Below are 23962 nucleotides of genomic sequence, written 5' to 3'. Positions count from 1 at the left end.
TCCCCTTCTGGGTGCTCTTTTTCTTGGGTTAAGATGAAGAATGGCCAAGGTAGGAAGGGTGTCTGAGCAAATGGGAGAGATGCCTCTGACAATTACACATAGTGGTAAGAGTGTTGCAGTAGGTTTCATTTTATATAGAGTAGTGGAATAAATATAATTTATAGAAAGATAATTACAAGGATTTGTCAGCCTCTAAAAGTTTCTGAAAGTAATAGGGACAGAATAATCTATGCATTTCCTAGAATTCTTAGGACAAACATGTTTTCAAGGCAGTAACAAAAGAAATGAAAGCAACGCAGCCCCAGCTCCCCAGAAGGCAGAGCCCACCGTTCCTCCCGTCCAGGCACTATTGTCTCCCCTCCAGTCTCTTGAAACCTTAAATTAGGGAAACTTGACTGAGAGGAAAACAGAAAGGAGAAGCAGCATGTGGCTGTGGCCTGCCTGGAAAGGGCTGACTATGAGAGGGGAAAGGAGTGGGTTTCCCTGCTCAGCAGGAATCCATGCCACTATCTGATGCTTCCTGAGCCCAGAGAAGACCCGCAGGGTAAGGCCCAGTCAGCCTGCAGCTCACGCCTCCTGCAATGGCCAACTTCTGGCCATTCTGGTGAGTGGGCTGACCAGGGGTGACACTGGAAGGTGAGTCATTTCAGTCCTACAGCCGGATAGCTTTTTTCTCCATCCTCCCTTCATAAGAGAGGGCCTGAAGTATACATCAGCACTCATCAAAAAGTCTGTAGTTAATACTTCTCTCAAATATAGAATCATGACTTTTTAAAAAATAATTTTAGGCTTCAGTGATCTGGGGGCAGAAGAGGATCTCCGTTTCCCCTCTCCACCCCGCCACGGACACTGGAGGAGCTTGCGAGCAGGTGCCCTTGGGAGCAGATGCCTTGCAGGCTTTGCAGATTCTCCAGGAAATGACTGCACGCACTGCCTAAAGCACAGGAGAGCAGGGGCGGAATGCTGGATGGGCTCAGGAGGCCACAGGTACTCCCCGTTCCCAGGCTCACCACTGCATCATCCTGAGCAGACACTGGGCATCAGGCACTGAGCAAGAAACAGCACAGCTATTTCCTAAACAGGGTGGGCTCACACCAAAGACAGTTCCTGAAATGCTCTGTAAACGAACAGTTTCTACTACATGCTCTGGGGATATCGCTGATGAAAAATAAGTAGGACCCTCAACCCGGCATTCAAAAATTCAGGAAGAATCTGCTAAACCAATCACATAGAAGAAGCTGTGTGTTTTTTAACCTAGTCAGCAAAAAATATAAGGGAATGACAAGAAGGGAGAATAAGTAATATTAACTTGAAACAGGAAGGCAATATGAATTTGAGTCAAATAGAATAGTTACACCCTATGTATTCTTGAAATTTATATACAGATATATCTATCTACCACCATATAAAAGAAAGAGGTTGATTTTTTTTTTTTTTTCAGAAAAAATTCCATCAAATCATTCATACTGATAGTTTGGCTGTGTCCCCACCCAAATCTCACCTTGAATTGTAACTCCCACAAGTCCCACATGTCATGGGAGGAACCAGTGGAAAGAAATTGAATTATAGGGGTGGGTCTTTTCTGCATTGTTCTCATGATAGTGAATGAGTCTCATGAGATGTGATGGTTTTAAAAATGGGAGTTTTCCTGCATAAGCTCTTTGTCTGCTGCCATCCACATAAGATGTGACTTGCTCCTCCTTGCCTTCCACCATGATTGTGAGGTCTCCCTAGCCACATGGAACTGTAAGTCCAGTAAACCTCTTTCTTTTGTAAATTGCCCAGTCTCAGGTATGTCTTTATCAGCAGCATGAGAATGAACTAATAGAGTACATTGGTACCACTGGAGTGGGGTGCTGCTGAAAAGATACCTGAAAATGTGGAAGCGACTTTGGAACTAGGTAACAGGCAGAGGATGGAACAGTTTGGAGGGCTCAGAAAAAGACACGAAAATGTGGGAAAGTTTGGAACTCCCTAGAGACTTGTTGAATGGCTTTGACCAAAATGCTGATTAATAATATGGACAAATCCAGGCTGAGGTGGTCTCAGATGGAGATGAGGAACTAGTTGGGAACTGGAGCAAAGGTGGCTCTTATTATGTTTTAGCAAAGACACTGGTGGCATCTGCCAGATTTAGGGTATCTGGCAGAAGAAATTTCTACACAGCAAAGCATTCAAGAGTTGACTTGTGTGCTGTTAAAGGCATTCAGTTTTATAAGGGAAGCAGAGCATAAAAGTTTGGAAAATTTGCAGCCTGACAATGTGATAGAAAATAAAATCCCATTTTCTGAGAAGAAATTCAAGCCAGCTACAGAAATTTGCATAAGCAACAAGGAGCCAAATGTTACTCCCCAAGACAATGGGGAAAATGTCTCTAGGGCATGTCAGAGGTCTTCATGGCAGCCCCTCCCATCACAGGCTCAGAGGCCTAGGAGGAAAAAATAGTTTCATGGGCCAAGCCCAGGGTACTGGTGCTATGTGCAGCCTAGGAACTTGGTGCCCTGCCGCCTAGCCACTCCAGCTATGACTAAAAGGGGCCAAGGTACAGTTCAGGCCATGGCTTCAGAGGGTGCAAGCCCCAAGCCTTGGCAGCTTCCATGTGGTGTTGAACCTGCAGGTGTACAGAAGTCAAGAATTGAGGTTTGGGAACCTCTGCCTAGATTTCAGAGAACGTATGGAAATACCTGGAAGTCCAGGCAGAAGTATGCTGCAGGGGCGAGGCTTTCATGGAGAACCTCTGCTAGGGCAGTGCAGAAGGGAAATGTGGGGTTGGAGCCCCCACACAGAGTCCCTACTGGGGCACCACCTAGTGGAGCTGTGAAAAAAGGTCCATCATCCTCCAGATCCCAGAATGGTAGATCCACTGACAGCTTGCACTGTACACCTGGAAAAGCCACATACACTCAATGCCAGCCCATGAAAGCAACCAGAAGGGAGGCTATACTCTGCAAAGTCACAGGGACCGAGCTGCCCAAGACTATGGGAACCCACCTCTTGCATCAGCGTGACCTGAATGTGAGACATGGAGTCCAAGGAGATCATTTTGGAGCTTTAAGATTTGACTGCCCTGCTGGATTTCGGACTGGGACCTGTAGCCTTTGTTTTGGCCAATTTCTCCCATTTGGAATGGCTGTATTTAACGAACGCCTGTACCCCCATTGTATTTAGGAAGTAACTAAGTTGCTTTTAATTTTACACACGCGTAGGCAGAAAGGACTTGCCTTGTCTCAGATAAGACATTGGACTGTGGACTTTTGCGTTAATGCTGAAATGAATTAAGACTTTGGGGGACTGTTGAGAAGGCATGATTGGTTTTGAAATGTGAGGACATGAGATTTGGCAGTGGTCAGGGATGGAATGATATGGTTTGGCTGTGTCCTCACCTAAATCTCATCTTGAATTATAACTCCCACAATTCCCATGTGTTGCAAGAGGAACCCAGTGGAAGGTAATTGAATTATGGGTGTGGGTCTTTCCTGTGCTGTTCTCTGACAGTGAATAAATCTCACAAGATCTGATGGTTTTAAAAATGGGAGTTTCCCTGCACAAGCTCTCTTTGCCTGCTGCCATCCATGTAAGATGTGACTTGCTCATTCTTGCCTTCTGCCATGATTGGGAGGTCTCTCCAGCCATGTGAAACTATAAGTCTAATAAACTTATTTCTTTTGTAAATTGCCCCAGTCTCAGGTATGCCTTTCTCAGCAGCATGAAAATGGACTAATATACATACCTAATAAACATATAGCGTAAAATACTATTGCAGAATCTGGGAAAGGTGGTCTCCCTCATGTATTCCCATTTCCATTAGTAGCATCACTGTCCACCTCTTCACCCAAGTCAGGAGACTCCCTTTCTCTCTACACCTCCACATCCCATCACCGTCAGTTCTAACCATTTTGCCTCCATCTTGCGCACCGTGTACCTCACTTTCCCTCCCTATCAACTACACTTATCTACCCTACCCTCTAATCCGGAAGCCCTTTGGAGGGAGGGCCTCACCCCTTTCAATGTGCATCACCAGATCAAAGAGAGGGTGGGAGGAGGAATGCCCCCAATAGTACCTGGGCAGTGGGCTTAGAGGGAAGGGCTGTGGAGCTGAGAGCTACATCAGACACCCAGGTGCGAGTTGGAGAAGCTGCAAGGCAAAAGCTCCTCCCTGCATTCCTTATTCCTTAATGGCTGGCTCGGCCCCCACCTCTCTTCCTTCCCCTTCTGGTCCTTCTGGGTGGCATCTATACAACCATGATGGGCAAGCATTGAGCTGCAGAATCACAAAGAACTGGCCCAGACATCCAGCAGCTTTGTGACCTTGGGCAAGCTGTTGAATATCTGGCCTCTAAAATGAGACAAACCACAGCACTAAGGGGAGGGCAGTGTGGTGAGTGCCGGTGGGATAACGCTTGTGGCACACTGGTCACAGAGCTTCCTGTCGTAGGCGCCCCATTGCCAGCAGCCACTCCCGCTCTTCTTCCATCATCCTGGCTCACACCCCACTAAGGGGCTAAAACCTAGTGCTAACTTTGGGAATTTGTCACTACATCCCTCTGGCTCTCAGGTGAGAAGGCAGACATGCAGGGCAGCAAGGGGCAGGCTGGCAAGAAACTCTGCCCTGTCCTCCCTGAAAGACTTGACTCTGTGCCATCACCTCTTTTCTCTTTCCTCAGTTTTCTCTTAGACTCTCATAACTTTTCTTCCTTCACTTTTATCATCCTCCTCACACCTCTGTTCACATGTGTGCGCCCAGCAGAAGAACATGCAATTTGGAGGACATCAGACCTGAATTCAAATCTCAGTTTGCCCACGTACACGTGTGTGGCCCTGGGAAAGCTGCACCTAAGTCACTGAGCCTTGTTTTCAAGCCTTTGGTAAAACAGGACACAAATGCCTAACGATTAGTTCAGTTAATGTCCATGGAACCCCTCGCACGAGCCACACAAGGAAGGCACTCAGCAATGATTGTTTCTGGTCTCTAGGGGTAGGAATTCCAGGTCTCTCCTTGCTCCTCACCCATGGCCTTCACCCAACCCCATTTCCCCCCTCATTGGGGTCTATTATGGTTAATTGTATGTGTCAACTTAGCTAGACAATAATGGCCAGTAGTTTGGTTAAATACTAACCTAGATGTTGCTGTAAAGATACTTTTTAGATGTGATTAACGTTTACAATCAGTAGACCTTAAAGTAGATCACCCTCCATGATGTGCGTGTGCCTCATCTACTCATCTGAAAGCCTAAGAGCAAACTGGTTTTCCTTGAGGTTTCCCAAAGAAGAAGGAATTCTGCTTCTGCCAATAACTCTTACCTGAATCTCCAGCCTGCCAGCTCTAGACTTCAGACCTGCCAGCCCCCGAAATCATGTGAGCCAGTTCCTAAAAAAAAAAACCTGTCTCTCTCTCTCCATCTCTATCTCTTAGTGCTTCTGTTCCTCCAAAGAACCCTGACTTGTATGGGGCACTACTCGGCCATGTTAAACAATCCCCCTGCTTTACCACATTGCTAGTGGGCAGACACCCAGAGCCATCACAAGGCCAGCATGGGTAGATATGGCAGTTTTGTTTCTCCCTTGCAAGCATCTTGGCATGGAAGGAGGCTCTGCCATCTTGGTCATTCTCCTTAGCTTCTTTCTCCCATGTCGCTGGACCATGTCCAGCCCTCAGAACTGGCTGGAAGGCTGGGCCCTGTTTATCTCAGACTGTACTCTAGAGGGCTAGAAGGTATAGGGGTCAATGAGCTTTCTCTTCCTTTTATTTTAGTGACACAAATCCATCCAGAAAACTCTGGTTGAACATTGTGGGATGAAATACATAAAGGAAGTAGTAAGCTGGCTTTGGTATTAAATTAAATATTCCTAACAACTAAAAGAAGACCGAGCCCAGCTTAGGAAAGTTCTCTGCATTGGTTTTACAGAGTTCTCTGCATTACAGATAAATCTAAAATTAAAAGTTTAGTTAAAATGGTTAAATCTGTAGCTAATAACCCTGCCAGGATGCCATGGTGAGAGATAACTGGTCAAGGGCAATATTCCTGAAGCCCCTGGCCAGATACTATTTTAATACCATCAAAATCTCAGCCAGCTTTCACATCTGGTGTGTCAGCACATAAGAGCTGGTGTTATTTATCATCCTCTTAGGCACATCTGCTCTTCCTTTTCTGATTCAGCTTCTCTCTCCTTCCTGAGATTTCCTCTTCTTTCTTTTCTCCTCCTTAATTCTCATCTTACTTCCCATTCTTCTCTTTTGTCACATTTCTCTTTTTAGCTTCTCCACTCTCTCCATTATCACTCATTCAGGACCCACTCTAGCTGCAGGAGGAACTGAGCAGAATGATCCTGCTGCAGGCCCTGTCCCCAGGGCACATCTATGCAGGTGAAACCTGGGGAAGGGAAGTACCAGGAGCGGCTCTGAGTAAAAAGGCCCAGAGAGTCCCCACCAGAACAGCACCCACAAGGTAGGAGATATGCAGAAAGGAAGGACACGGGGTAATCTGAAAGGATGACAAAAGGCAGGGAGAGAGGGAAGTTGCATGTTGCATCATGTTTCTTAAGAGTCAAATGGTGGAGAGCAGTGGCGAAGAGCATCTGTTCAGGTGCCTGACTGCTTGGGTTTTAATCTTGGTTTCTCTAATTTCTAGATATAATACTTGAGGTAAGTTATTTAACCACTTGGGGACTTCGTTTTCTCATCTGCAAAATGAGAACAGTAATACGACCTACCTCATGGTTGACTTGAGGATTAAAGAAGTAAATAAATACCTGTTAAGTGCTTGGAACACTGCCAAGTAAACATCCACGAAGGATTGGATAAATTATATATGGATAAATATCTTGGTTATACTGGATATGGCAAATATCCAAGAAATGCTAGCTGTTCTCCTTCCCATTCGAAACTGAGGCAGCTTACCAGAATCAAAACCCACCTCTCACCTTGACTCTCTCTGAAATCCAAGAGAAAGCCAACCTCGTGAGAGACAGGAAGAGGAAAAGTACCATCAAAGTTGGGAAGCACAGGTTCCACGCTGTGTCTAATGGAATTTTCATGCACTGATGCACAGAAAGAGTATACTATGGATTACACAGGATTTGGACACTGGCCTGAGAATTTAACCATCCATTACAATGGGTATCACCCAGGAAACTACATTGCAAATTCCAAATGCCCACCTTACCAGCAATCTTTTGGGACACCACTCCATTTTTAAGATGGTGACTGCCCACAACTTCAATATGCATACAAGTTCCTAAAAAATTTAAACTTCAAATTTGGTGTGTCATGAATTTTTCTCACATTTGAAGTGTGCTACCTATGAAAAAGGCTCCAAAACATTGTCTTAAATATGATACTTGGCAGAAAGTTACTTGTCCCTTTAACTAATTCTTTAATTTTTTTCAGTAATTCTTTCAGATTTTACAATGAACTAATTCTCTTCAGTTTTTGTTTTTTCTGAATTCTGAATATGTGGAAATAATACTTGGAACATTTTCATAGTGACACCTGATGGTGGCCTTTTATGGGTCATACTTTTCAGACTCGAGATTCTTGGCTCTAAACAGTGAGGTTGTGTACATTTTGGCCACATGTCTTAATGACAGCGCAAGAGTCACTGCAGATGTGAAAGAAGGCCCTGGATTTGACTTTAAATATTCATATATTTTTTCTTTTTTTAATATTTTTCTTTCTTTTTTAATTTTGTTTTTGTTTTTTAAATATTCATACATTTTGTGAACAGAAAAAAGAATGAGTTTCATCTACTAGGATGCCAAACTCCTCAGAGGTGACTAATGAAAATAAAACCAGCGCTGTACTTCAGAAGGAAAACAATATTATTAGCCTTCCACATTTGCAAAGACAAGGCAGAGAAATAGAGATTTTAGGGGGACTGCATCAACTGTATTTCCCTTGCATCACCAGAGCTCCTACAAGGCCGATGAGGGGATCACTTCTAGGCCAAAGAAAATTCAAGATACAATGATGGAGAAAGGATCCAAGAGGAAACATAGGAAGACTTCTTCTCCTTCCCTTTCACTCACATTTCACCCTACACAGCAATTTGTGTCACATTGCAATTGCTTGCATTTCCAAATAGACTACAAGCTCCTAGAAAGCATCCAATGTGTTCTTGCATTTCATGTTTTGACACCTGGCATCATACTCAAATCAGAGAAGACATTCAATAGGTGTTTGTTGAGTAACTTAATAAAGGAATCAAACAAACACTGCCAAACCCCTTATTGTAGGAAAGAAGAAATGGACTTGAAAATGTAATTGTAATGGCATAAAAGACACAGGGATAATATGTCTTTAAAAAAAATAAATCCTTTCAAAAAAATAGAGCATATTACCTGGTGACTGCTGGTCTCAGATACTTTAACATCCAAAGACCCTGCCAAGACAGCATACCAGTTTGTTCCAATATCACCCTGGCGAAATACTGGGGAAAAAAACAGTGATATAAATATAACAGATACAAGTTGGTTTTACTGTAGGATCTGATAGTTTTTCACTGGTCCAAGCATGTCTTGGACCTAACTGAGCTTACCACCCTTCCCCTAACTCTTGCCCAAAGGAACATGACATGTTTTTCTTTACCTCATCTGTCAACAAAGCTATATCCTATTTATTCAATATCCTGTGAAGTGGAACCTTGTTAAAGAGAACTCTATCATACTTACAGAGCTGTAATAAAGATGATAGCTTTAAATGTTATAAGATCCTTTGAATTTAAGAAGAATTGGCTGATATTTCCCAAGACTATATTAAAAGCAATGTGTTTTCTAGACTAGCATCTCTCCTTTTAAGGTGACCAATGATTGATTTAAAAAACCAAAATCTGCTTTGTTTAAAAATTTTAACTACTATATTATCATTGTTCATTTTCTTATTCTTTTTATAAATTCACTGCTTTTAAGCATTTGAATGACCCTCATCAGAAATTTTTGAACCTGATCTTGCTCCAAGTTTGTCCTCTCAGAGAGAAAATATTTAGGTATTTAGATAGAACCATAGTTCCCATATCATATTAAGACCAGGTTTAGGAAAGTAATTCCAAAACACTGGCTCAAAAATGTCATGCAAACCAACTGTCCTTTTAAATATCCTAACTAAATAACTAGATGGAGCGATTTGACATTTTAAAATCCTCTTCACAGTTAAAGTCAGAGGTCAAGTAACTCAATGAAAAATCACATGACAGCTCGTGGGACAACTGAGTCCTGGCAAGGCTACTGCTCACTGGAGAAGAGCAAGCTTCTGGGAACCACAATTAATGATGACAAGCTGCTCTGAACATCCTGACTAGGACATGCTGTGGAAAGGCAAAGAACAACAATGACATCCTACCAAGTGCAATGACAAGCTTAAGATGGGGTTGATGAGTTTATAGCTGGTCTCTCCAGTAACTCTGCTATTCCAAATCTTTGTGACTCATTTTAGAGTTAGGGTTTTGTCTTTTATGAAATTCTTGGCCCCAAAAGACATTATTTGTCAATCAAATTTATGTTACACATGTTAGGAGATTCATTTTGAAAATGGCTTTTAGAAACATAAAGTAGTTTTATTGCCAAAAGAATAGAGTTTCTGATATCAGTTTTAAAAGACTGGTTGAAAATGATATGTATGGATGATTTTTTCTTAACAGAAATGTAACTATGAGTTGGGTGCGGGGGCCCACGCCTATAATCCCAACACTTTGGGAAGCCACGGCAGGAGGATTGCTTGAGACCAGGAGTTCAAGACCAGCCTGGGCAACATAGCTGATCTGGTCTTTACCAAAATTAAAGAAAGTAGCTGGGCATGGTGGCATATGCCTGCAGTCCTAGCTACTCAGGAGGCTGAGGTGGGCAGATGGCTTGAGCCTAAGAGTTCAAGGTTGTAGTGAGCCATAATTGCCCTACTGCACTCCAGCCTAGATGACAGAGCAAGAACTCATCTCAAAAAAAAAAAAAAAAAAAAGAAAGAAAGAAAAAGAAAAAGAAATGTAACTATGCTTCTATGTGTACACATAGGAGAACATTTTGAAGAATATACCCCAATTTTTTTTTTTTTTTTTTTTTGAGACGGAGTCTTGTTCTGTCACCCAGACTGGAGTGCAGAATACAATGGCGCAATCTCAGCTCACTGCAACCTCCACCTCCTGGGTTAACACCATTCTCCTGCCTCAGCTTCCCGAGTAGCTGGGATTACAGGTGCCTGACACCACGGCCGGCTAATTGTTTGTATTTTTAGTAGAGACGAGGTTTCACCGTGTTAGCCAGGATGGTCTCAATCTCCTGACCTCATGATCTGCCCACCTTGGCCTCCCAAAGTGCCAGGAATACAAGCGTGAGCCACTGCGCCTGGCCCACAAAATGTTAATGGTAGAAATTGTAGGTGATTTTTATTTTGTTGACTTTCTAAATTTTCTACCATAATGTAGTGACTCACCCTGTTGCTTTCCCACCCAGAACCACTCATGCCCTGTTGTCTAACTGAACCCAGGTTTTAGACAAGTTTCCACGCTCATCCATAGGGCTAGGTGTTAGCTCCACTAGGGCAATCATGATTGGTATAAATCAGTCCTGGTGATCCCATTATTTTTGCAAGTGATTGGTTTAGACTTAGGCATGCGATGCATTTCTGGCCAATGAGTCAATAAAAGAAGTCTGCTGGGGGACTTCTAAAACAGAGACCCAAAATGAAATAGTCCTTCAGCAGGACGTTTTTGTATCAATACATAATGCATCCAACAGCTATAGCTGTCAGAATAATTTGGGACAAGTCTGAGGACAAAACTCAACACCTCAGAATGCATACAAAAACAAAAAATACAGGAAGGACCTGAAGCCTTAATAATTTCACTGAGTCACTTCACTAACCAACCCTGAAGTCATTCTACTTCAGGATTTCTTCTATATGAGTAATTGATTTTTTTTCTTGTTGTATAAGTTATTGAATATTCAAATCAGTTGAAAGGGAGTTTTCTGTGAGTGCAGCATAAAGTGTTCCAACAGAAGAACTATTACTTCTTTAATGAAAAAATACTTTAAAAAAAATCCAACTGTTATTCTATCTCCCTGCCCCTTATTCACAACTGGAATAGATGATAAAACTAGCATTAATTCAAAACATTACTATCAGCACTAGTTAAGAGAACTTTTACCTTAATATCCTGTTGGCCACACATTTCTTGGATTAGAGAAGACAATTATTTGAATTTCTAAAGATATAGCTAAATGTGTGAATCATTACATCCCTCCAGCTCCATCTAGAAAGGCAGTTGCCCTGGAAGAACCATTTACATTCTGTGAGCAAAGGAGTTAGGGAAACACCTACATGGAACTGAATAAACAGACTAGAGGGAAATGTCAACTTAATACCTTTGGTTGAAGCTCAAATATTTAGTACATAAATACTCCATTTGCTATTTATCTCCATAAAGTAACCACAAATGAGCATAAACCATACATGGAAATATACTACTAGAGTTGCATTTCTTACATGTTATTCCCTTTTCCAGATTCTCATAATAACCACATAAGCAAATCTGATGAAGGAGATTTGGGTGAAATTTCTCAAAAGCTTTAACTTCTTTCAGTCGAGTGAAGATTATATCCACATCTTCGCTGGATCGCTCCAATGGTCTGTTTAGGGAGAAAAGGTACAAAAGCTATATCAGTAAAGATTTACCTCAAAGTGAGTCAATAGGCCTCATTTTAATTATATTCAAATTTACCCAAATAACCCAATTGTGAATATTTCATTGCAAACATTTATCCACCCCCTTATAGGTATTTCTGGGCTGATATAGACATTTCTGGAGCTTTACCAACTATTCGCCTTAAATCACTACTATTGCAGATGCTATAGCAGGAGTCAACCTCAGAGTGCTAAGTTCAAGGTGATACTATGATATAATGCTTAATCCCTTAGAAGCACAAGATACATGAAAATGCAGATTTTACTAAAAATTGAAGTCTCAAACACAAACGCCTGCAGGGCCCAATGAGGTAAAGGAAGTGAGTAGAAAGAGCAAGATATAAGGGGAAAAAATCTCTACTCTAAGAAAACAACAGTGAAATCACAAAGACAAATAAGAAGTGACAGCCTCAGTGTTAGTGATTCTCCAGGGAATGGTGGGCATGAGGGTGAACTGCAAACATGGGACTGTCCACAGGGAGCAGCTCTTATTTGGCTGTTTTCCTTCTTCTTAGTTTTCTGTGTAAATGTGAGCCCAGATGTTGTCAAATCTTCCTATTGTTCAAGGTAAATCTAGTTGTGTAGACATTTGTTTGCTTTTTTTTTTTTTTTTTTTTTTTTGAGACAGAGTTTCGCTTTTGTTGCCCAGGTTGGAGTGCAATGGCACAATCTTGGCTCACTGCAACCTCCGCCTCCTGAGTTCAAGCGAATACAGGCACCCGCTACCACACCCAACTAATTTTTTGTATTTTTAGTAGAGATGGGGTTTCACTATGCTGGCCAGGTTGCTCTTGAACTCCTGACCTCAGGCGATCCACCCGCCTTGGCCTCCCAAAGTACTGGGATTATAGGCTCACTTTGTTGCCCAGGCTGAGTGCAGTGACACAATCTTGGCTCACTGCAGCCTCGACCTCCAGGGCTTAAGTGATCCTGCCACTTCAGCCTCCCAAGTAGCTGGGATTACAGGTGCACTCTACCACATCCAGCTAATTTTTTGTACTGGCAGGGTTTCATCATATAGCCCAGGCTGGTCTCAAACTCCTGGGCTCAAGCAATCTTCCTGCCTCAGCCTCCCAAAGTGCTAGGATTACAGGCATGAGCCACCATGCCCAGTCTGTTCATATTTCTTGAACACTGTGTGGGCCACACACACAAAAAAAAAATCTATGGAATAGATCCAACCTGCTGACTGCCATTTCGTAACCTCTGAATTAAGATAAATCAAAGAACCAAACAAAAATAAGATAGTTTTATGAACTATATAAACTATTTTTTTTATTTTCTTTGAGCAATTTTCCAAGTCTGTTCCTTCCATGTGCTTTGCAGGAACCCACTGCTATTCTTGATAGATATTTCACATTACATAGAAACTATCATGTGTGCCCCAGAGCATTCTGGGATCAGAGGAAACAAACTGGATGAGGATGTGACAGAGACAGGTAATGTTCACCAAATAGCCATGTGCTCCCCTGAATGTACTAGCCTCCCTTGTAGTCACGTTGGGGCTGGACTGCGAACAAAACTAGCATATATCTCTTCTGAGGTGAGACTGGTAAGAGCCGGAGGCCTCTCTTCTGCCTCTCTTCATCAGGAACAACTTTGAAGGGTGTTAAGGGTTGAACTGTGTCTCCTCAAAAGATATATCAGGGACCTGGTACTCAGCACCTGTGCATGTAATCTTCTTTGGAAATAGGGTCTTATAGATGCAATCAAATTAAGATGAGGTCACACTGGATTATGGTTGGCCCTAATCTAATAACTAGCACCATTAGAAAAAGAAGGGAAATTGGACAGAGAGACACAGGGAAAATAGCCACGTGGAGGTGGTGATAGAGATTGGAGTGACGCATCTACCAGCAAGGAGTGCCGAAGATTGCTGGCAACCTTCAAAAGCTAGAAAGGGACAAGAAGGATTGTTCCCTAGAGCCTTCAGAGAAGACACGGGCCTCCCACACCTTGATTCTGGACTTCCAGCCTTCAGAACCCTGAGAGAAAAAAGTGTTTGTTGTTTTACACCACTCAGTTTGTGGTATCTTGTTCCGGCAGCCCTAGGAAACTAAGGCAGGAGGCATGTGTTTTACATGCTATAGCCACAAGATAGAGAAGAATGTACAACCCACAAAAGATTCTGTATAGTGGCAAATATGAAGCTACTGAGATGGGGCAGGGACATTATCACAGCATCACCCAGTATTACTCAGACTAATACAGAAGCCAAGACTAGCTAAGCCAGAGTTCAAGGGACTTGGGACATTGTCAGAAGAAGACAGAGTGCATCATGAGAGATGAACATTTTCAGAGGACATGAGTAAATGACCTGTTACTAAGTGGAAGACCTAAGATACAGGCTTTCCTGAGCTTTGTTTAAAGGCTCTTCACCTTGTTCAATTTTCACCCCATCACACTTTTAGGCCCAAGAAAACTAGATTCAAAGAATATGCCCACAACTCCCTGGCCTCCCAGCAAACCCCTACTGGAAGGGTTTGGATTCTGCTTCTTGGGGAAGAGGAAGGGAAATCCTGATGTGTGTGTGCCCAGTCTCTGAGATGACAGCGTGCCTGAAAGCACTGAGAGATGTGTAGGCTTGACTTGGGAAAATACAACACATCAGATTCAGTGCCTCTTCCTCCAATTACCCCTTCGGAAGGGCTTCCTAAACTCCTTACCAGAAGCTATGTCCTCAAAGTTAAGGGGCTTTGGAACAGAGACTAGGGCTTCAGCAGTTAATAAGGTGGTATGGACAGTGGTGCAGACAACTTTCAGTCTTTGTGTGTATGGAGGGCAGCAAGGACAGCAGCAGCTGGCAGAGGCACCCCTAGCGGGGGATCCCAGACAGTAAAGCACACTTCCCAGGGGGCAGAGCTGGTGCTGGTGCCAGTAGGAAGTCGGGTTGCTGCTATAGAAGCACTGGCAGCAGCCACAGGCCCAAAGCAATGGCAGCATGCAAGTGACCGTGGGAGGAATCATAAGGACTAGATGAGCTAGAAACTGACTGGGCATTGATATGGCAGATTCTACTTAGCTACATAGGAAAAGAGATAGAGATTAGAATCCATCTTCCACAAAGAAGGAAAGAGCATCCCTTTTTGTTTATACTCGCCAGAGCATCTCCCACATTAGGAATGCAGACTAGGGCAGCTAAAAAGATTTTTAGCCTGACACTCACCAGAAAACAGTAGAAGAAAAACGTACGTACTTCTACACAGTCCAAAACAAGCACAGAAGAACTTCAAGCTTCATAACCAGATTGTTAAATGACAAAAGACACTTGGAAAGACAAAATTGATTTGAGATAACTGGGAGAAGAGTGAAACCTCTTCTCCTGATATTTTTGTGTACCCCCAAATTAGGCCCTAACGATGTCATTCTTGTTTAATAGTCAAGCCTCAGAAACAATGAAAAGCAACCTTCTATCTGTCATTAACTTTATCGGGTACTTCATGGAGTGGGGAAAATTTCATTTGGCTATTAACAGACACCGTTATCATTCGATCTCTGGAATCTACCACCAGTGATAATCCTTTTGTGAATCTCTAATTTCCTAATGCAATGCATATTCTCCCCTCTCTAGGGGTCATGTCTGGGACCTCCTTTATAGATCCTACAGTGCCCGAAACAGGGCCAACCATACAAAAATCCCTTGAGTGTAATGTCCTACAGCGACCTTAAACTGAACTTATCTTCTCTCCTACATCTGCTACTACACCTGCCCTCCTTACTTCCATGCATGGAGTAGACTCACCCTCTGCTATGGTCTAAATAGCATAGAGGTGAGCCTACTCCCTCTGCTATTTGGTTCCTCAAAATTCATGGGTTGGAAATTTAATCACCAGTGCAACAACGTTGGGAAGTGTTTAATGAAAAGTGCTTAGGTCATGAGCGCTCTGCCTTCATGCAGTATTTGTGGATTAATGAGTGGATTAATGCTGCTATAAAAAAGGCTTGCAGGAGTGGGCTCAGCCCTTTCTACCTTCCACCATGTCAGGACACAGCAAGAAGACTCTGACCAGATGCTGGCACCTTAATACTGGACTTCCCAGCCTCCAGAACTGTGAGAAATAAATTTCTGTTCTTTTTGAATTACCCAGTCACCAGTATTCTGTGATAGCAGCACAAAACAGACCAAGACACTCTCCCTCACCACATCCCAGTAATTTTACCTGCGAATGTCTCTCAAATTCATCCCTCCATTAATCCTTATGCCACTCTCTCATTGAGCGTGGATAAAGGACATGTGAAGCACAAAGCACATGTTGAGACATGAATCTGAACAGCATGGCAGTCCTATCCTAGGAGGGTTCTGTCTAATAATCAGCAGAAGCATTTTAAGCAGGGTAGTGGCATGATTGGATAACCATTTTGGAAAAATCACCTTGACTGTGACTAGAGGCAGATGGGAGACAGTCAAGATCAACAGCCAAGAGGAAGTTAGGAAGTTCTTGCAGTATATCAAAATGATGATGTGGTTTCTCTAATTATAGCTCACTCTAGGCTCCTTTCTTCTCCCATCATAACGATGAACAGCTGGTCCCCAAGCAAAAGCTCCAAGTACAGAGAATTGATTTTCCTTAGCCTGGCATCTAATATCCAGGGCCTTTTAAAAAAATGACTTTTTAAAAACTTTCACTTTTAAAACACATTCAAACAACAAAAGAATCATTTACAGCCCCTACAACTTGGTATTTTAAAAAATTAACATCCTAATTAAGAAATAGGCTAAGGACTTGAACAGACATTTCTCCAAAGAAGACACAGGTATGAAAAGGTGCTCATTGTCACTAATAATCAGGGAAATGCAAATCAAAGCCATAATGAGATATTACCTTACATCTGTCAAGATGGCTATTATCAAAAAAAAAATGTTGGTGAGGATGTGAGGAAACTGGAACCTTTGCACACTGTTGGTCAGTATCTAAAATGGTGTGGCTGCTATGAAAAACAGTTTAGAGGTTCCTCAAAAAATTAAACATAGAACTACCATTCATCCAGATATCCCACTTCTGGGCATTTATCTGAAAGAATTGAAATCAGGATCTTGAAGAGATATTCACATTTCCATGTTCATTTCAGCATTATTCACAGTAGCCAAGATAAGGAAACAACCTAAATGCCTATCAACAGATAAACGGATAAAGAAAATAATACATATATACATACAATGGAGTTTTATCCTTGAAAATGAAGGACATTCTGCAATCTGTGACAACATGCATGAACCTTGAAGACACTCTGCTAAGTGCAATAAACCAGTCTTAGACAAATACTGCATGTTTCCACTTATATGAGGTTTCTAAAATAGTCAAATTCACAGAATAAAAGAGTGGAATGGTGGCTACCAGTGACTAGAGTGAAAGGGAAATGAGTTATTAATCAGCTGACCTAGAGTTTCAGTCAAGAAAGATGAATAAGCTCTAGAGATCTGCTGTACAACACTGTGCTTACACCCAACAAAATACATCATACACTTAAAAATTGGTTCAGAGGGTAGATCTCATAGTAAGTGTTCTTAACACAATAAAATAAAAAATTTTTAAAGAATTATTGGTAAACAAAGACACTGTAGAAGGCAGGATTATAAAGTGGCCTCCTACGACCCATGCCTTGTATAATTCTTTTGAGGCTGGGTGGGAGCTGCAATTTGCTTTTAGCCAACAGAATACGGCAAAGTGAAGAGAGAGCACTCCCACGATTATGTTATGCTGTATGGCACAGGTGAAGAGACTTTGCAGATGTAATTAGGGCCCAGAATTAGTTGACTTTGTTAATCGAAAGTGTGGTTTTCCTGGTTGGGCCTGGCCTGATCAAGTGAGACCTTTAAACTAGGATGGAAGGAGTGAGAGGCTCTTTTGCTGGCACTGAAGAAGATAGCTGCCCTGGTTGCCTGAGAGGGCCTCTGAGAGGGCCATGTCGCAAGAAATGTGGGCAGTTACTGACTGACAGCCAGCAAGAAAACAAGGACCTCAGGCTTACCACTGTGAGAACTGAATTCTGCCAAAAATGATGTGAGCTTCGAAGAGGTCAACTGAGCTCCAGAAAGAAGCACCTCTTATTTATTTATTTATTTGTTTGTTTATTTATTTATTTATTTTCTTTTTTAGACAGGGTCTCACTCTGTCACCCAGGCTGGATTGCAGTGGCGTGATTATGGCTCACTGAAGCCTCAATCCCCTGGGTTCAGCATCCCAAGTAGCTGGGACTACAAGTGTGCATCGCCATGCTCTTCTATTTTTTTTTTTTTTTTTTTTTTTTGTAGAGACAGGGTCTCGCCATGTTGCCCAAGGTAGTCTTGAACTCCTAGGCTCAACCAATCCTCCTGCCTCGGTCTCCCGAAGTGCTGCAATTACAGGTGAGCTACCACACTTGGCCAGGAGCACCTTGATTTCAGCCTTTAAGACTCTGAACAGAGGATCCAGACAAGCTGTGCCTAGACTCCTGCCACGTGAAAACAGACAGATAATACATGTATACTTTTTTAAGCAGCTAAGTTTATCATAATTTGTTACACAGCAACAGAAAACTAACACAAAGTTATTTTCTCACACTGACTAATTTCCTTATGTCCTAGCTTAGATTTCACTCCCTTCTTGGAGATTTTCCTTACAACGTTTTCTCCTCTCTGAAATCCAATTGATAACATTTCTTTTTGGCATCCCCATTATTTATTATTTCATGTTTCATGCATGTAAATTTTTTCTTGGAGAGACCTTCTGCTATGGTCTAAATGTTTGTGTCCTACGTCCCCCAAATTTATATGTTAAAATCCTAACCCTTAAAGTGATGGTATTAGGGGGCGGAGCCTTTGGGAGGTGATTCGATCGTAATGGCAGAGCCCTCATGAATGGGATTAGTGCCACTATAAAAGAGACCCCAGTGACTAGCCCTCCATTCTGTCATGTGAAGACACAGAAAAAGGTGCTGTTTGTGAGTCAGAGAGCAGCCCTCACCAGACACCAAATCTACCAGCACCTTGATCTTGGACTTCCTAGCTTCTAGAACTATGAGAAATAAATTCCTGTTGCTATAAGCCACCTAGTCTAAAGTACTTTGTTAGGCAGGGCATGGTGGCTCACACCTGTAATTCCAGCATTTTGGGAGACCAAGGTGGGAGGATTGCTTGAGCCCAGGAGTTCAAGACCACCCTGGGCAATATGGTAAAACTACATTTCTACAAAAAATGTAAAAATGAGCCAAGCATTTTGGTGCATGCCTGTGGTCTCAGCTACTCAGGAGGCTGCGACAGGAGAATTGCTTGAGCCCAGGAGGTTGAGGCTGCAATGAGCATGATCACGCCACTGCACTCCAACCTGGGTGATAGAGTGAAGCCCTGTCTCAATAAATAAATAAATAAATAAAGTACTTTGTTTTAGCAGCCCAAACAGTCACCTTCACTTATCTATTCATTCATCCAATAAATGCTAGTTGGGTCTTATTTCTTATTAACCCTCAAATCACTATGCATTCCTGTTTTGTTTTGTTTTGTTTTCTTCTTCTCATGGTTCCTCAGCTCTTCCAAGATGAATTTCACAGTCATCAAAAACTTTCTGACAGCAAGTTAGACAGAGGACAATCCATCTAAATTAGCAAAAGGCTAAAACTAAAAATATCTCTGATGACATAAAATTATTTTAAGTTCTATATAAATCATAATGCTAATAATGCCTATTAGCAGTATCAAAAAAGATCATTTTATTAGAATGCTTTGATAATCTTAAAAGAAATAGGGTTTTTTTGTTGTTTTTTTTTAATGTTTTGAGACAGAGTCTCACTCTGTCCCCCAGGCTGCAGCGCGATAGCACAATTTTGGCTCACTGCAACCTCTACCTCCCAGGTTCAAGCAATTCTCCTGCCTCAGCCTCCCTAGTAGCTGGGATTACAGGCGCCTGCCACCACACCTGGCTAATTTTTTGTATTTTTAGTAGAAATGGGGTTTCACCATGTTGGCCAGGCTGGTCTCGAACTCCTGACCTCACCGGTGATCCACCCGTCTTGGTCTCCCAAAGTGCTGGGATTACAGACATGGGCCACTGTGCCCAGCCATCAATAGGGTTTTAAAGTTAAGTTTATTTTACTTTTTTAGAGATGCTATGTTGTCCGAGCTACAGGACAGTGGCCATACACAGGCATGATTATAGTGAACCAAAGCCTCAAACTCCTGACCTCAAGCAATCCTCCTGCATCAGACTCTCACGAAGCTGGAAGTACATGTACATGCCACCACATCCAGCTAATTTTGAAAAGTTTTTGTAGAGATAAGGTCTCTCTATACGTCCCAGGCTGATCTGGAACTTCTGGCCTCAAGCAGTCTTCCCACTTTGGCCTCCCAAACCTCAGGTATTACAGGCATGATGAGTCAATTCTTAATTACCACCTGGACTATAAATAAGTGTTAAAACCATTCTTTTTTTCTTTCAGGAGACATAGACACGAGAGAAATTTATGAAATCTAGACATTTTAAATGACTCCATTCACCAAACACATCCTTTCATGAATGCTCATTCATTTTATTTATTCACTCAGTAAACTATACTGCTTTACTGCTGTACATTAGGCACCTTAATCTGAAGTACAAAGATTAGCAAAATGCCAACACCCTCCACAAGGAGCTCACAATCTAGTCGCAAACGGAGTCAACCAAAATTAGAACATAGTATAATAAGGACTATATTACAAGTACCAACAACGTTCAGGGCCGGATCTTGTTTTACTACAGAAGGTAGTTGAATATGGAAACTATCAAAGTCAGGCATCCAAGGGAAAGCAAAGGTTCTGGATTCCGGGAGTTGCCCACATGCATTATGCAATGTGGAAATCTACTGCGCTCTTAAATTTTAATTCAGTCAACTCTGGATTATCTAGGGACTAATTAACCAGTTTTTAAGTTAGCTGCAGCACAAAATAAGAAGACAAAGGCATTTGTGGGACAGAACACACAATAACCATAAATCAGTAAGAAACATTGTCCCCTTGATGACTTCCGTTGCTTGGCTATCTGACAGTCAATATTTGCAAACCCTTTACCGTGGAGAGTGTCCACTCCCCTCATCGATCAGCTGAGTAGACCCCTTAGTGGCGACTCCTGCCACAGCTCCTGGGGACCTCTTGGGACAGTAGATTCCAACACCCAACAGTCAGACCTGAGGGGTGCAGGAAGAAGAAGTGAAGAGAAAGGGGGAGGGAGGCAGAACTGCTGTCTGCCCAGTGCCCTCCCATAATCATAAATAAAAAGCTTGGCCAAGAAATGGACCACATTAGCAGACTATGGTGACACTGTCCTCTTACGGGAATATATATAATGCACAACTACCTCGATATGTTTTTTTAATTTTCAGATGTCTTTGGAAAATCAGTAAATGTATTTCAAAACATTGAGTGTAATGTTCACTTAATATATATGCATTAAAACGACTTTGCAGTTCAGTTTGACTCTTTTTAACAGTAATTTAGCATTGTAAAGAGCTACTCATCTTCTCCAGTGAAGAACTGTCAAATCTGAGATAATGCATGTGAGCTTTATCAATTATAAAAGCCTACAGAAGCTATTTCTAGTACCACCATCATCATCATCATTATTAGCCACCAAGACCTTTTTTTAAAAGTATCTCAGGAAAGCAATAAATAAAGTGCTTAAAAACATATACTAGAATTCTTCCATGCCTTTTAGAGATTTTATGGATAGGTGTGCACTCTGCTTTTTTTCTATAATAATAGTTAAGATCTTACATACTATGTACTCTACAATTTCAATCTTTTTATAACACTATTAGCTTTTCAAAGGGCCTTGACACTTACTGAAAAATTTGATTATCGCAGCCCTGTTAGATAAACCAGTTATTAAGAATTCCATTTTGGCCAGGCACGGTGGCTCATGCCTGTAATCCCAGCACTTTGAGAGGCCAAGGCGGGCAGATCACCTGAGGTCAAGAGTTCAAGACCAGCCTGATCAACATGGCAAAACTCCAGCTCTACTAAAAGTACAAAATTAGTCAGGCGTGGTGGCGCATGCCTGTAATCCCAGCTACTCGGGAGGCTGAGGTAGGAGAATCGCTTGAACCCAGAAGGTGGAGGTTGTGGTGAGCTGAGGTTGTGCCGTTTTCCTCCAGCCTGGGCAGCAAGAGCAAAACTCCATCACAAAAAAAAAAAAAAAAAAAAAAAAATACCATTTTACACACATTTAGACACAGAAGTTAGGTGACTATTAGTATGCTAAAATTGTGTGTATTTATAATGTCAGTGATGACATGGATACAGCAAAAGTCTTTGAAACTCAAGATGTTTACCACTTATGTTATTATTTTAATTATATGTTTATTAACCACTTAGAATACTGAAATGTTTGCTCTTTCCTAATTACAAGTTTTTCCAACAATGTCAACAAAATTCAGAAAGGTGTTGAAAATACATTTAATCTGCAAGTATTTAATGAGTATGAAGCCTATACTTTCAGGAATCTTTTTTTTTTTTTGAGACGGAGTCTCGTTCTGTCACCCAGGCTAGAATGCAGTGGCGCAATCTCAGCTCACTGCAAGCTCTGCCTCACCAGTTCACGCCATTCTCCTGCCTCAGTCTCCTGAGTAGCTGGGACTACAGGCGCTCGCCACCACACCCAGCTGATTTTTTTGTATTTTTAGTAGAGATGAGGTTTCACCACATTAGCCAAGATGGTCTGGATCTCCTGACCTCGTGATCTGCCTACTTCAGCCTCCCAAAGTGTTGGGATTACAGGCGTGAGCCACCGCGCCTGGCTCAGGGATCATTTCTATAGTTCGTTACTGAGTATCATCTATATGACAGGCGAATAAAGTACTTAGGTGATACAAAGTCATGGTTCCTGCACACGGAAAGTTAAAAATGGGTAAGAGAGATATGTACATCTACAGCAAGTATCAAGGTGAAATGTGTTAAGTAGCACAATGGAAATGGGAAAGAAGAGAATGGGAATCCAGGAGAGAAAGAGACTTCAATTATAGATGAAATTTCTAAAAAGACTTCATGAAGGCATTACTGTAAAATCTCCTTAAACTCAGTTTCTTCTCATTTCTTTTTTTATGACTACAACACCAACATTGTTTGGTCATTTCATCCAAAAACTTTGGTGCATCGCTGTGGCAACTCTCCCTAGAGATCTGCTCTCCTAACTCCTCTCCCTGTGAGTTTCCTACCCACACAGCCACTCTGACCACACACACACACACACACACACACACAGATACCCATATACATACCCACATAAACACACCTACAGAGATACATACATACACACAAGCAAGCACCTCCTCAAGGCAATCAACCACCCAAGTTCTCTCTCGGCTGAGGCTCTTGACTCTGCCAGTATTCAGGGTGACTCTCAGAAAAAAATCCCTTTGAAGGAGTCTGAGATCCCAGGGGCCATTGCAGTTTTTCACTCACAGCTGAGATTGATCATCAGTCAGACAGGGCACACCAAGACTCCTGTGACCCTTCGGAAACACGGCCTGCACAGCCACCACTAGGGAGCACAGCACGTTAAGTCAGTGAATTCCTGGCATACCTCCTTGCTTAGCAGTCATACCCTCTTGCTTTTATGTCTCTATGAAAGAATAAAGAGGAAACTGCTCCCTCAAGATCCCAAATGAGATAAGAGAGTTGTGATTGACGCTCACTGCAGACCACAATTTTGCCCTTAAGCAAAGCAATAAAAAGGTCCAAATACCTCCACCTCCCCCACCACTCTGTCCTCGACCACTCTGTCCTCGGCCCATAGATGAATAAGATGCTAGATCTGAGGCTCAGGGCTATTCTGAGAGTTGAAAAACCCCATCATTAGGCAGAGGGCCGGACCAGGCCTGCTAATGTCTAAAGAATGTTTAGCCCTGCATTTGTAAGTGAAGAGAGAGAGGAAAACTTTTGGAACAGGTCTAGAGTGCTGCAAATTGTCTTGTTACAATTAAAATGCAATGTGAAATCAAAGTACAGCCTTGTTCAATTTTAACAGACTCTTTTCAAAAACCTCTGACTGTTTCTGAGCATCTAACCTCAGTAGAGGATCATCAGGCTTGGCAAAGGCTCTCCACCACACACCCTCAGCCTTAGGTCACCAGACCCCAGCCAAACAGGGATGCTTATTGAATCCCAAACAGCACTTAAAATAGAACTCTACCATAATTGTCCCTCTGAAATACACTTGCTCTACTAGCATTAAGTTAAAAAATAATTTCGTGTGGCTCTTTAAAATTTAGAACAACTTCTGGGATGACTCAGATAACCAAAGACTTCTTTAAAATGCTTTCCGGATGGGTTTCAACTGATGGCTTTTC

At 42.2% G+C, this 23962-nt stretch overlaps 1 protein-coding gene across 2 annotated transcripts in view; it reads right to left on the bottom strand.

Annotated features, from left to right (window-relative positions):
• RAPGEF4 (Rap guanine nucleotide exchange factor 4) overlaps positions 1 to 23962 on the bottom strand; it is a 309492-nt gene that overhangs the window by 241944 nt on the left and 43586 nt on the right. For both annotated transcript variants that reach the window (XM_025404812.1, XM_025404813.1), the window contains exons 2-3: positions 11471 to 11613; positions 8338 to 8426 (exon numbers count right to left, since the gene is read on the bottom strand). In XM_025404812.1, coding sequence (XP_025260597.1) covers positions 8338 to 8426; positions 11471 to 11613 — 232 coding nt within the window. The remainder of the gene's footprint in view (positions 1 to 8337; positions 8427 to 11470; positions 11614 to 23962) is intronic.

This window comes from Theropithecus gelada, chromosome 12 (genome assembly GCF_003255815.1).
Source record: "Theropithecus gelada isolate Dixy chromosome 12, Tgel_1.0, whole genome shotgun sequence".
Taxonomy (NCBI): domain Eukaryota; kingdom Metazoa; phylum Chordata; class Mammalia; order Primates; family Cercopithecidae; genus Theropithecus; species Theropithecus gelada.
Note: the sequence above shows the minus strand (reverse complement) of the source record. Positions and strands in the feature narration are given on the sequence as shown.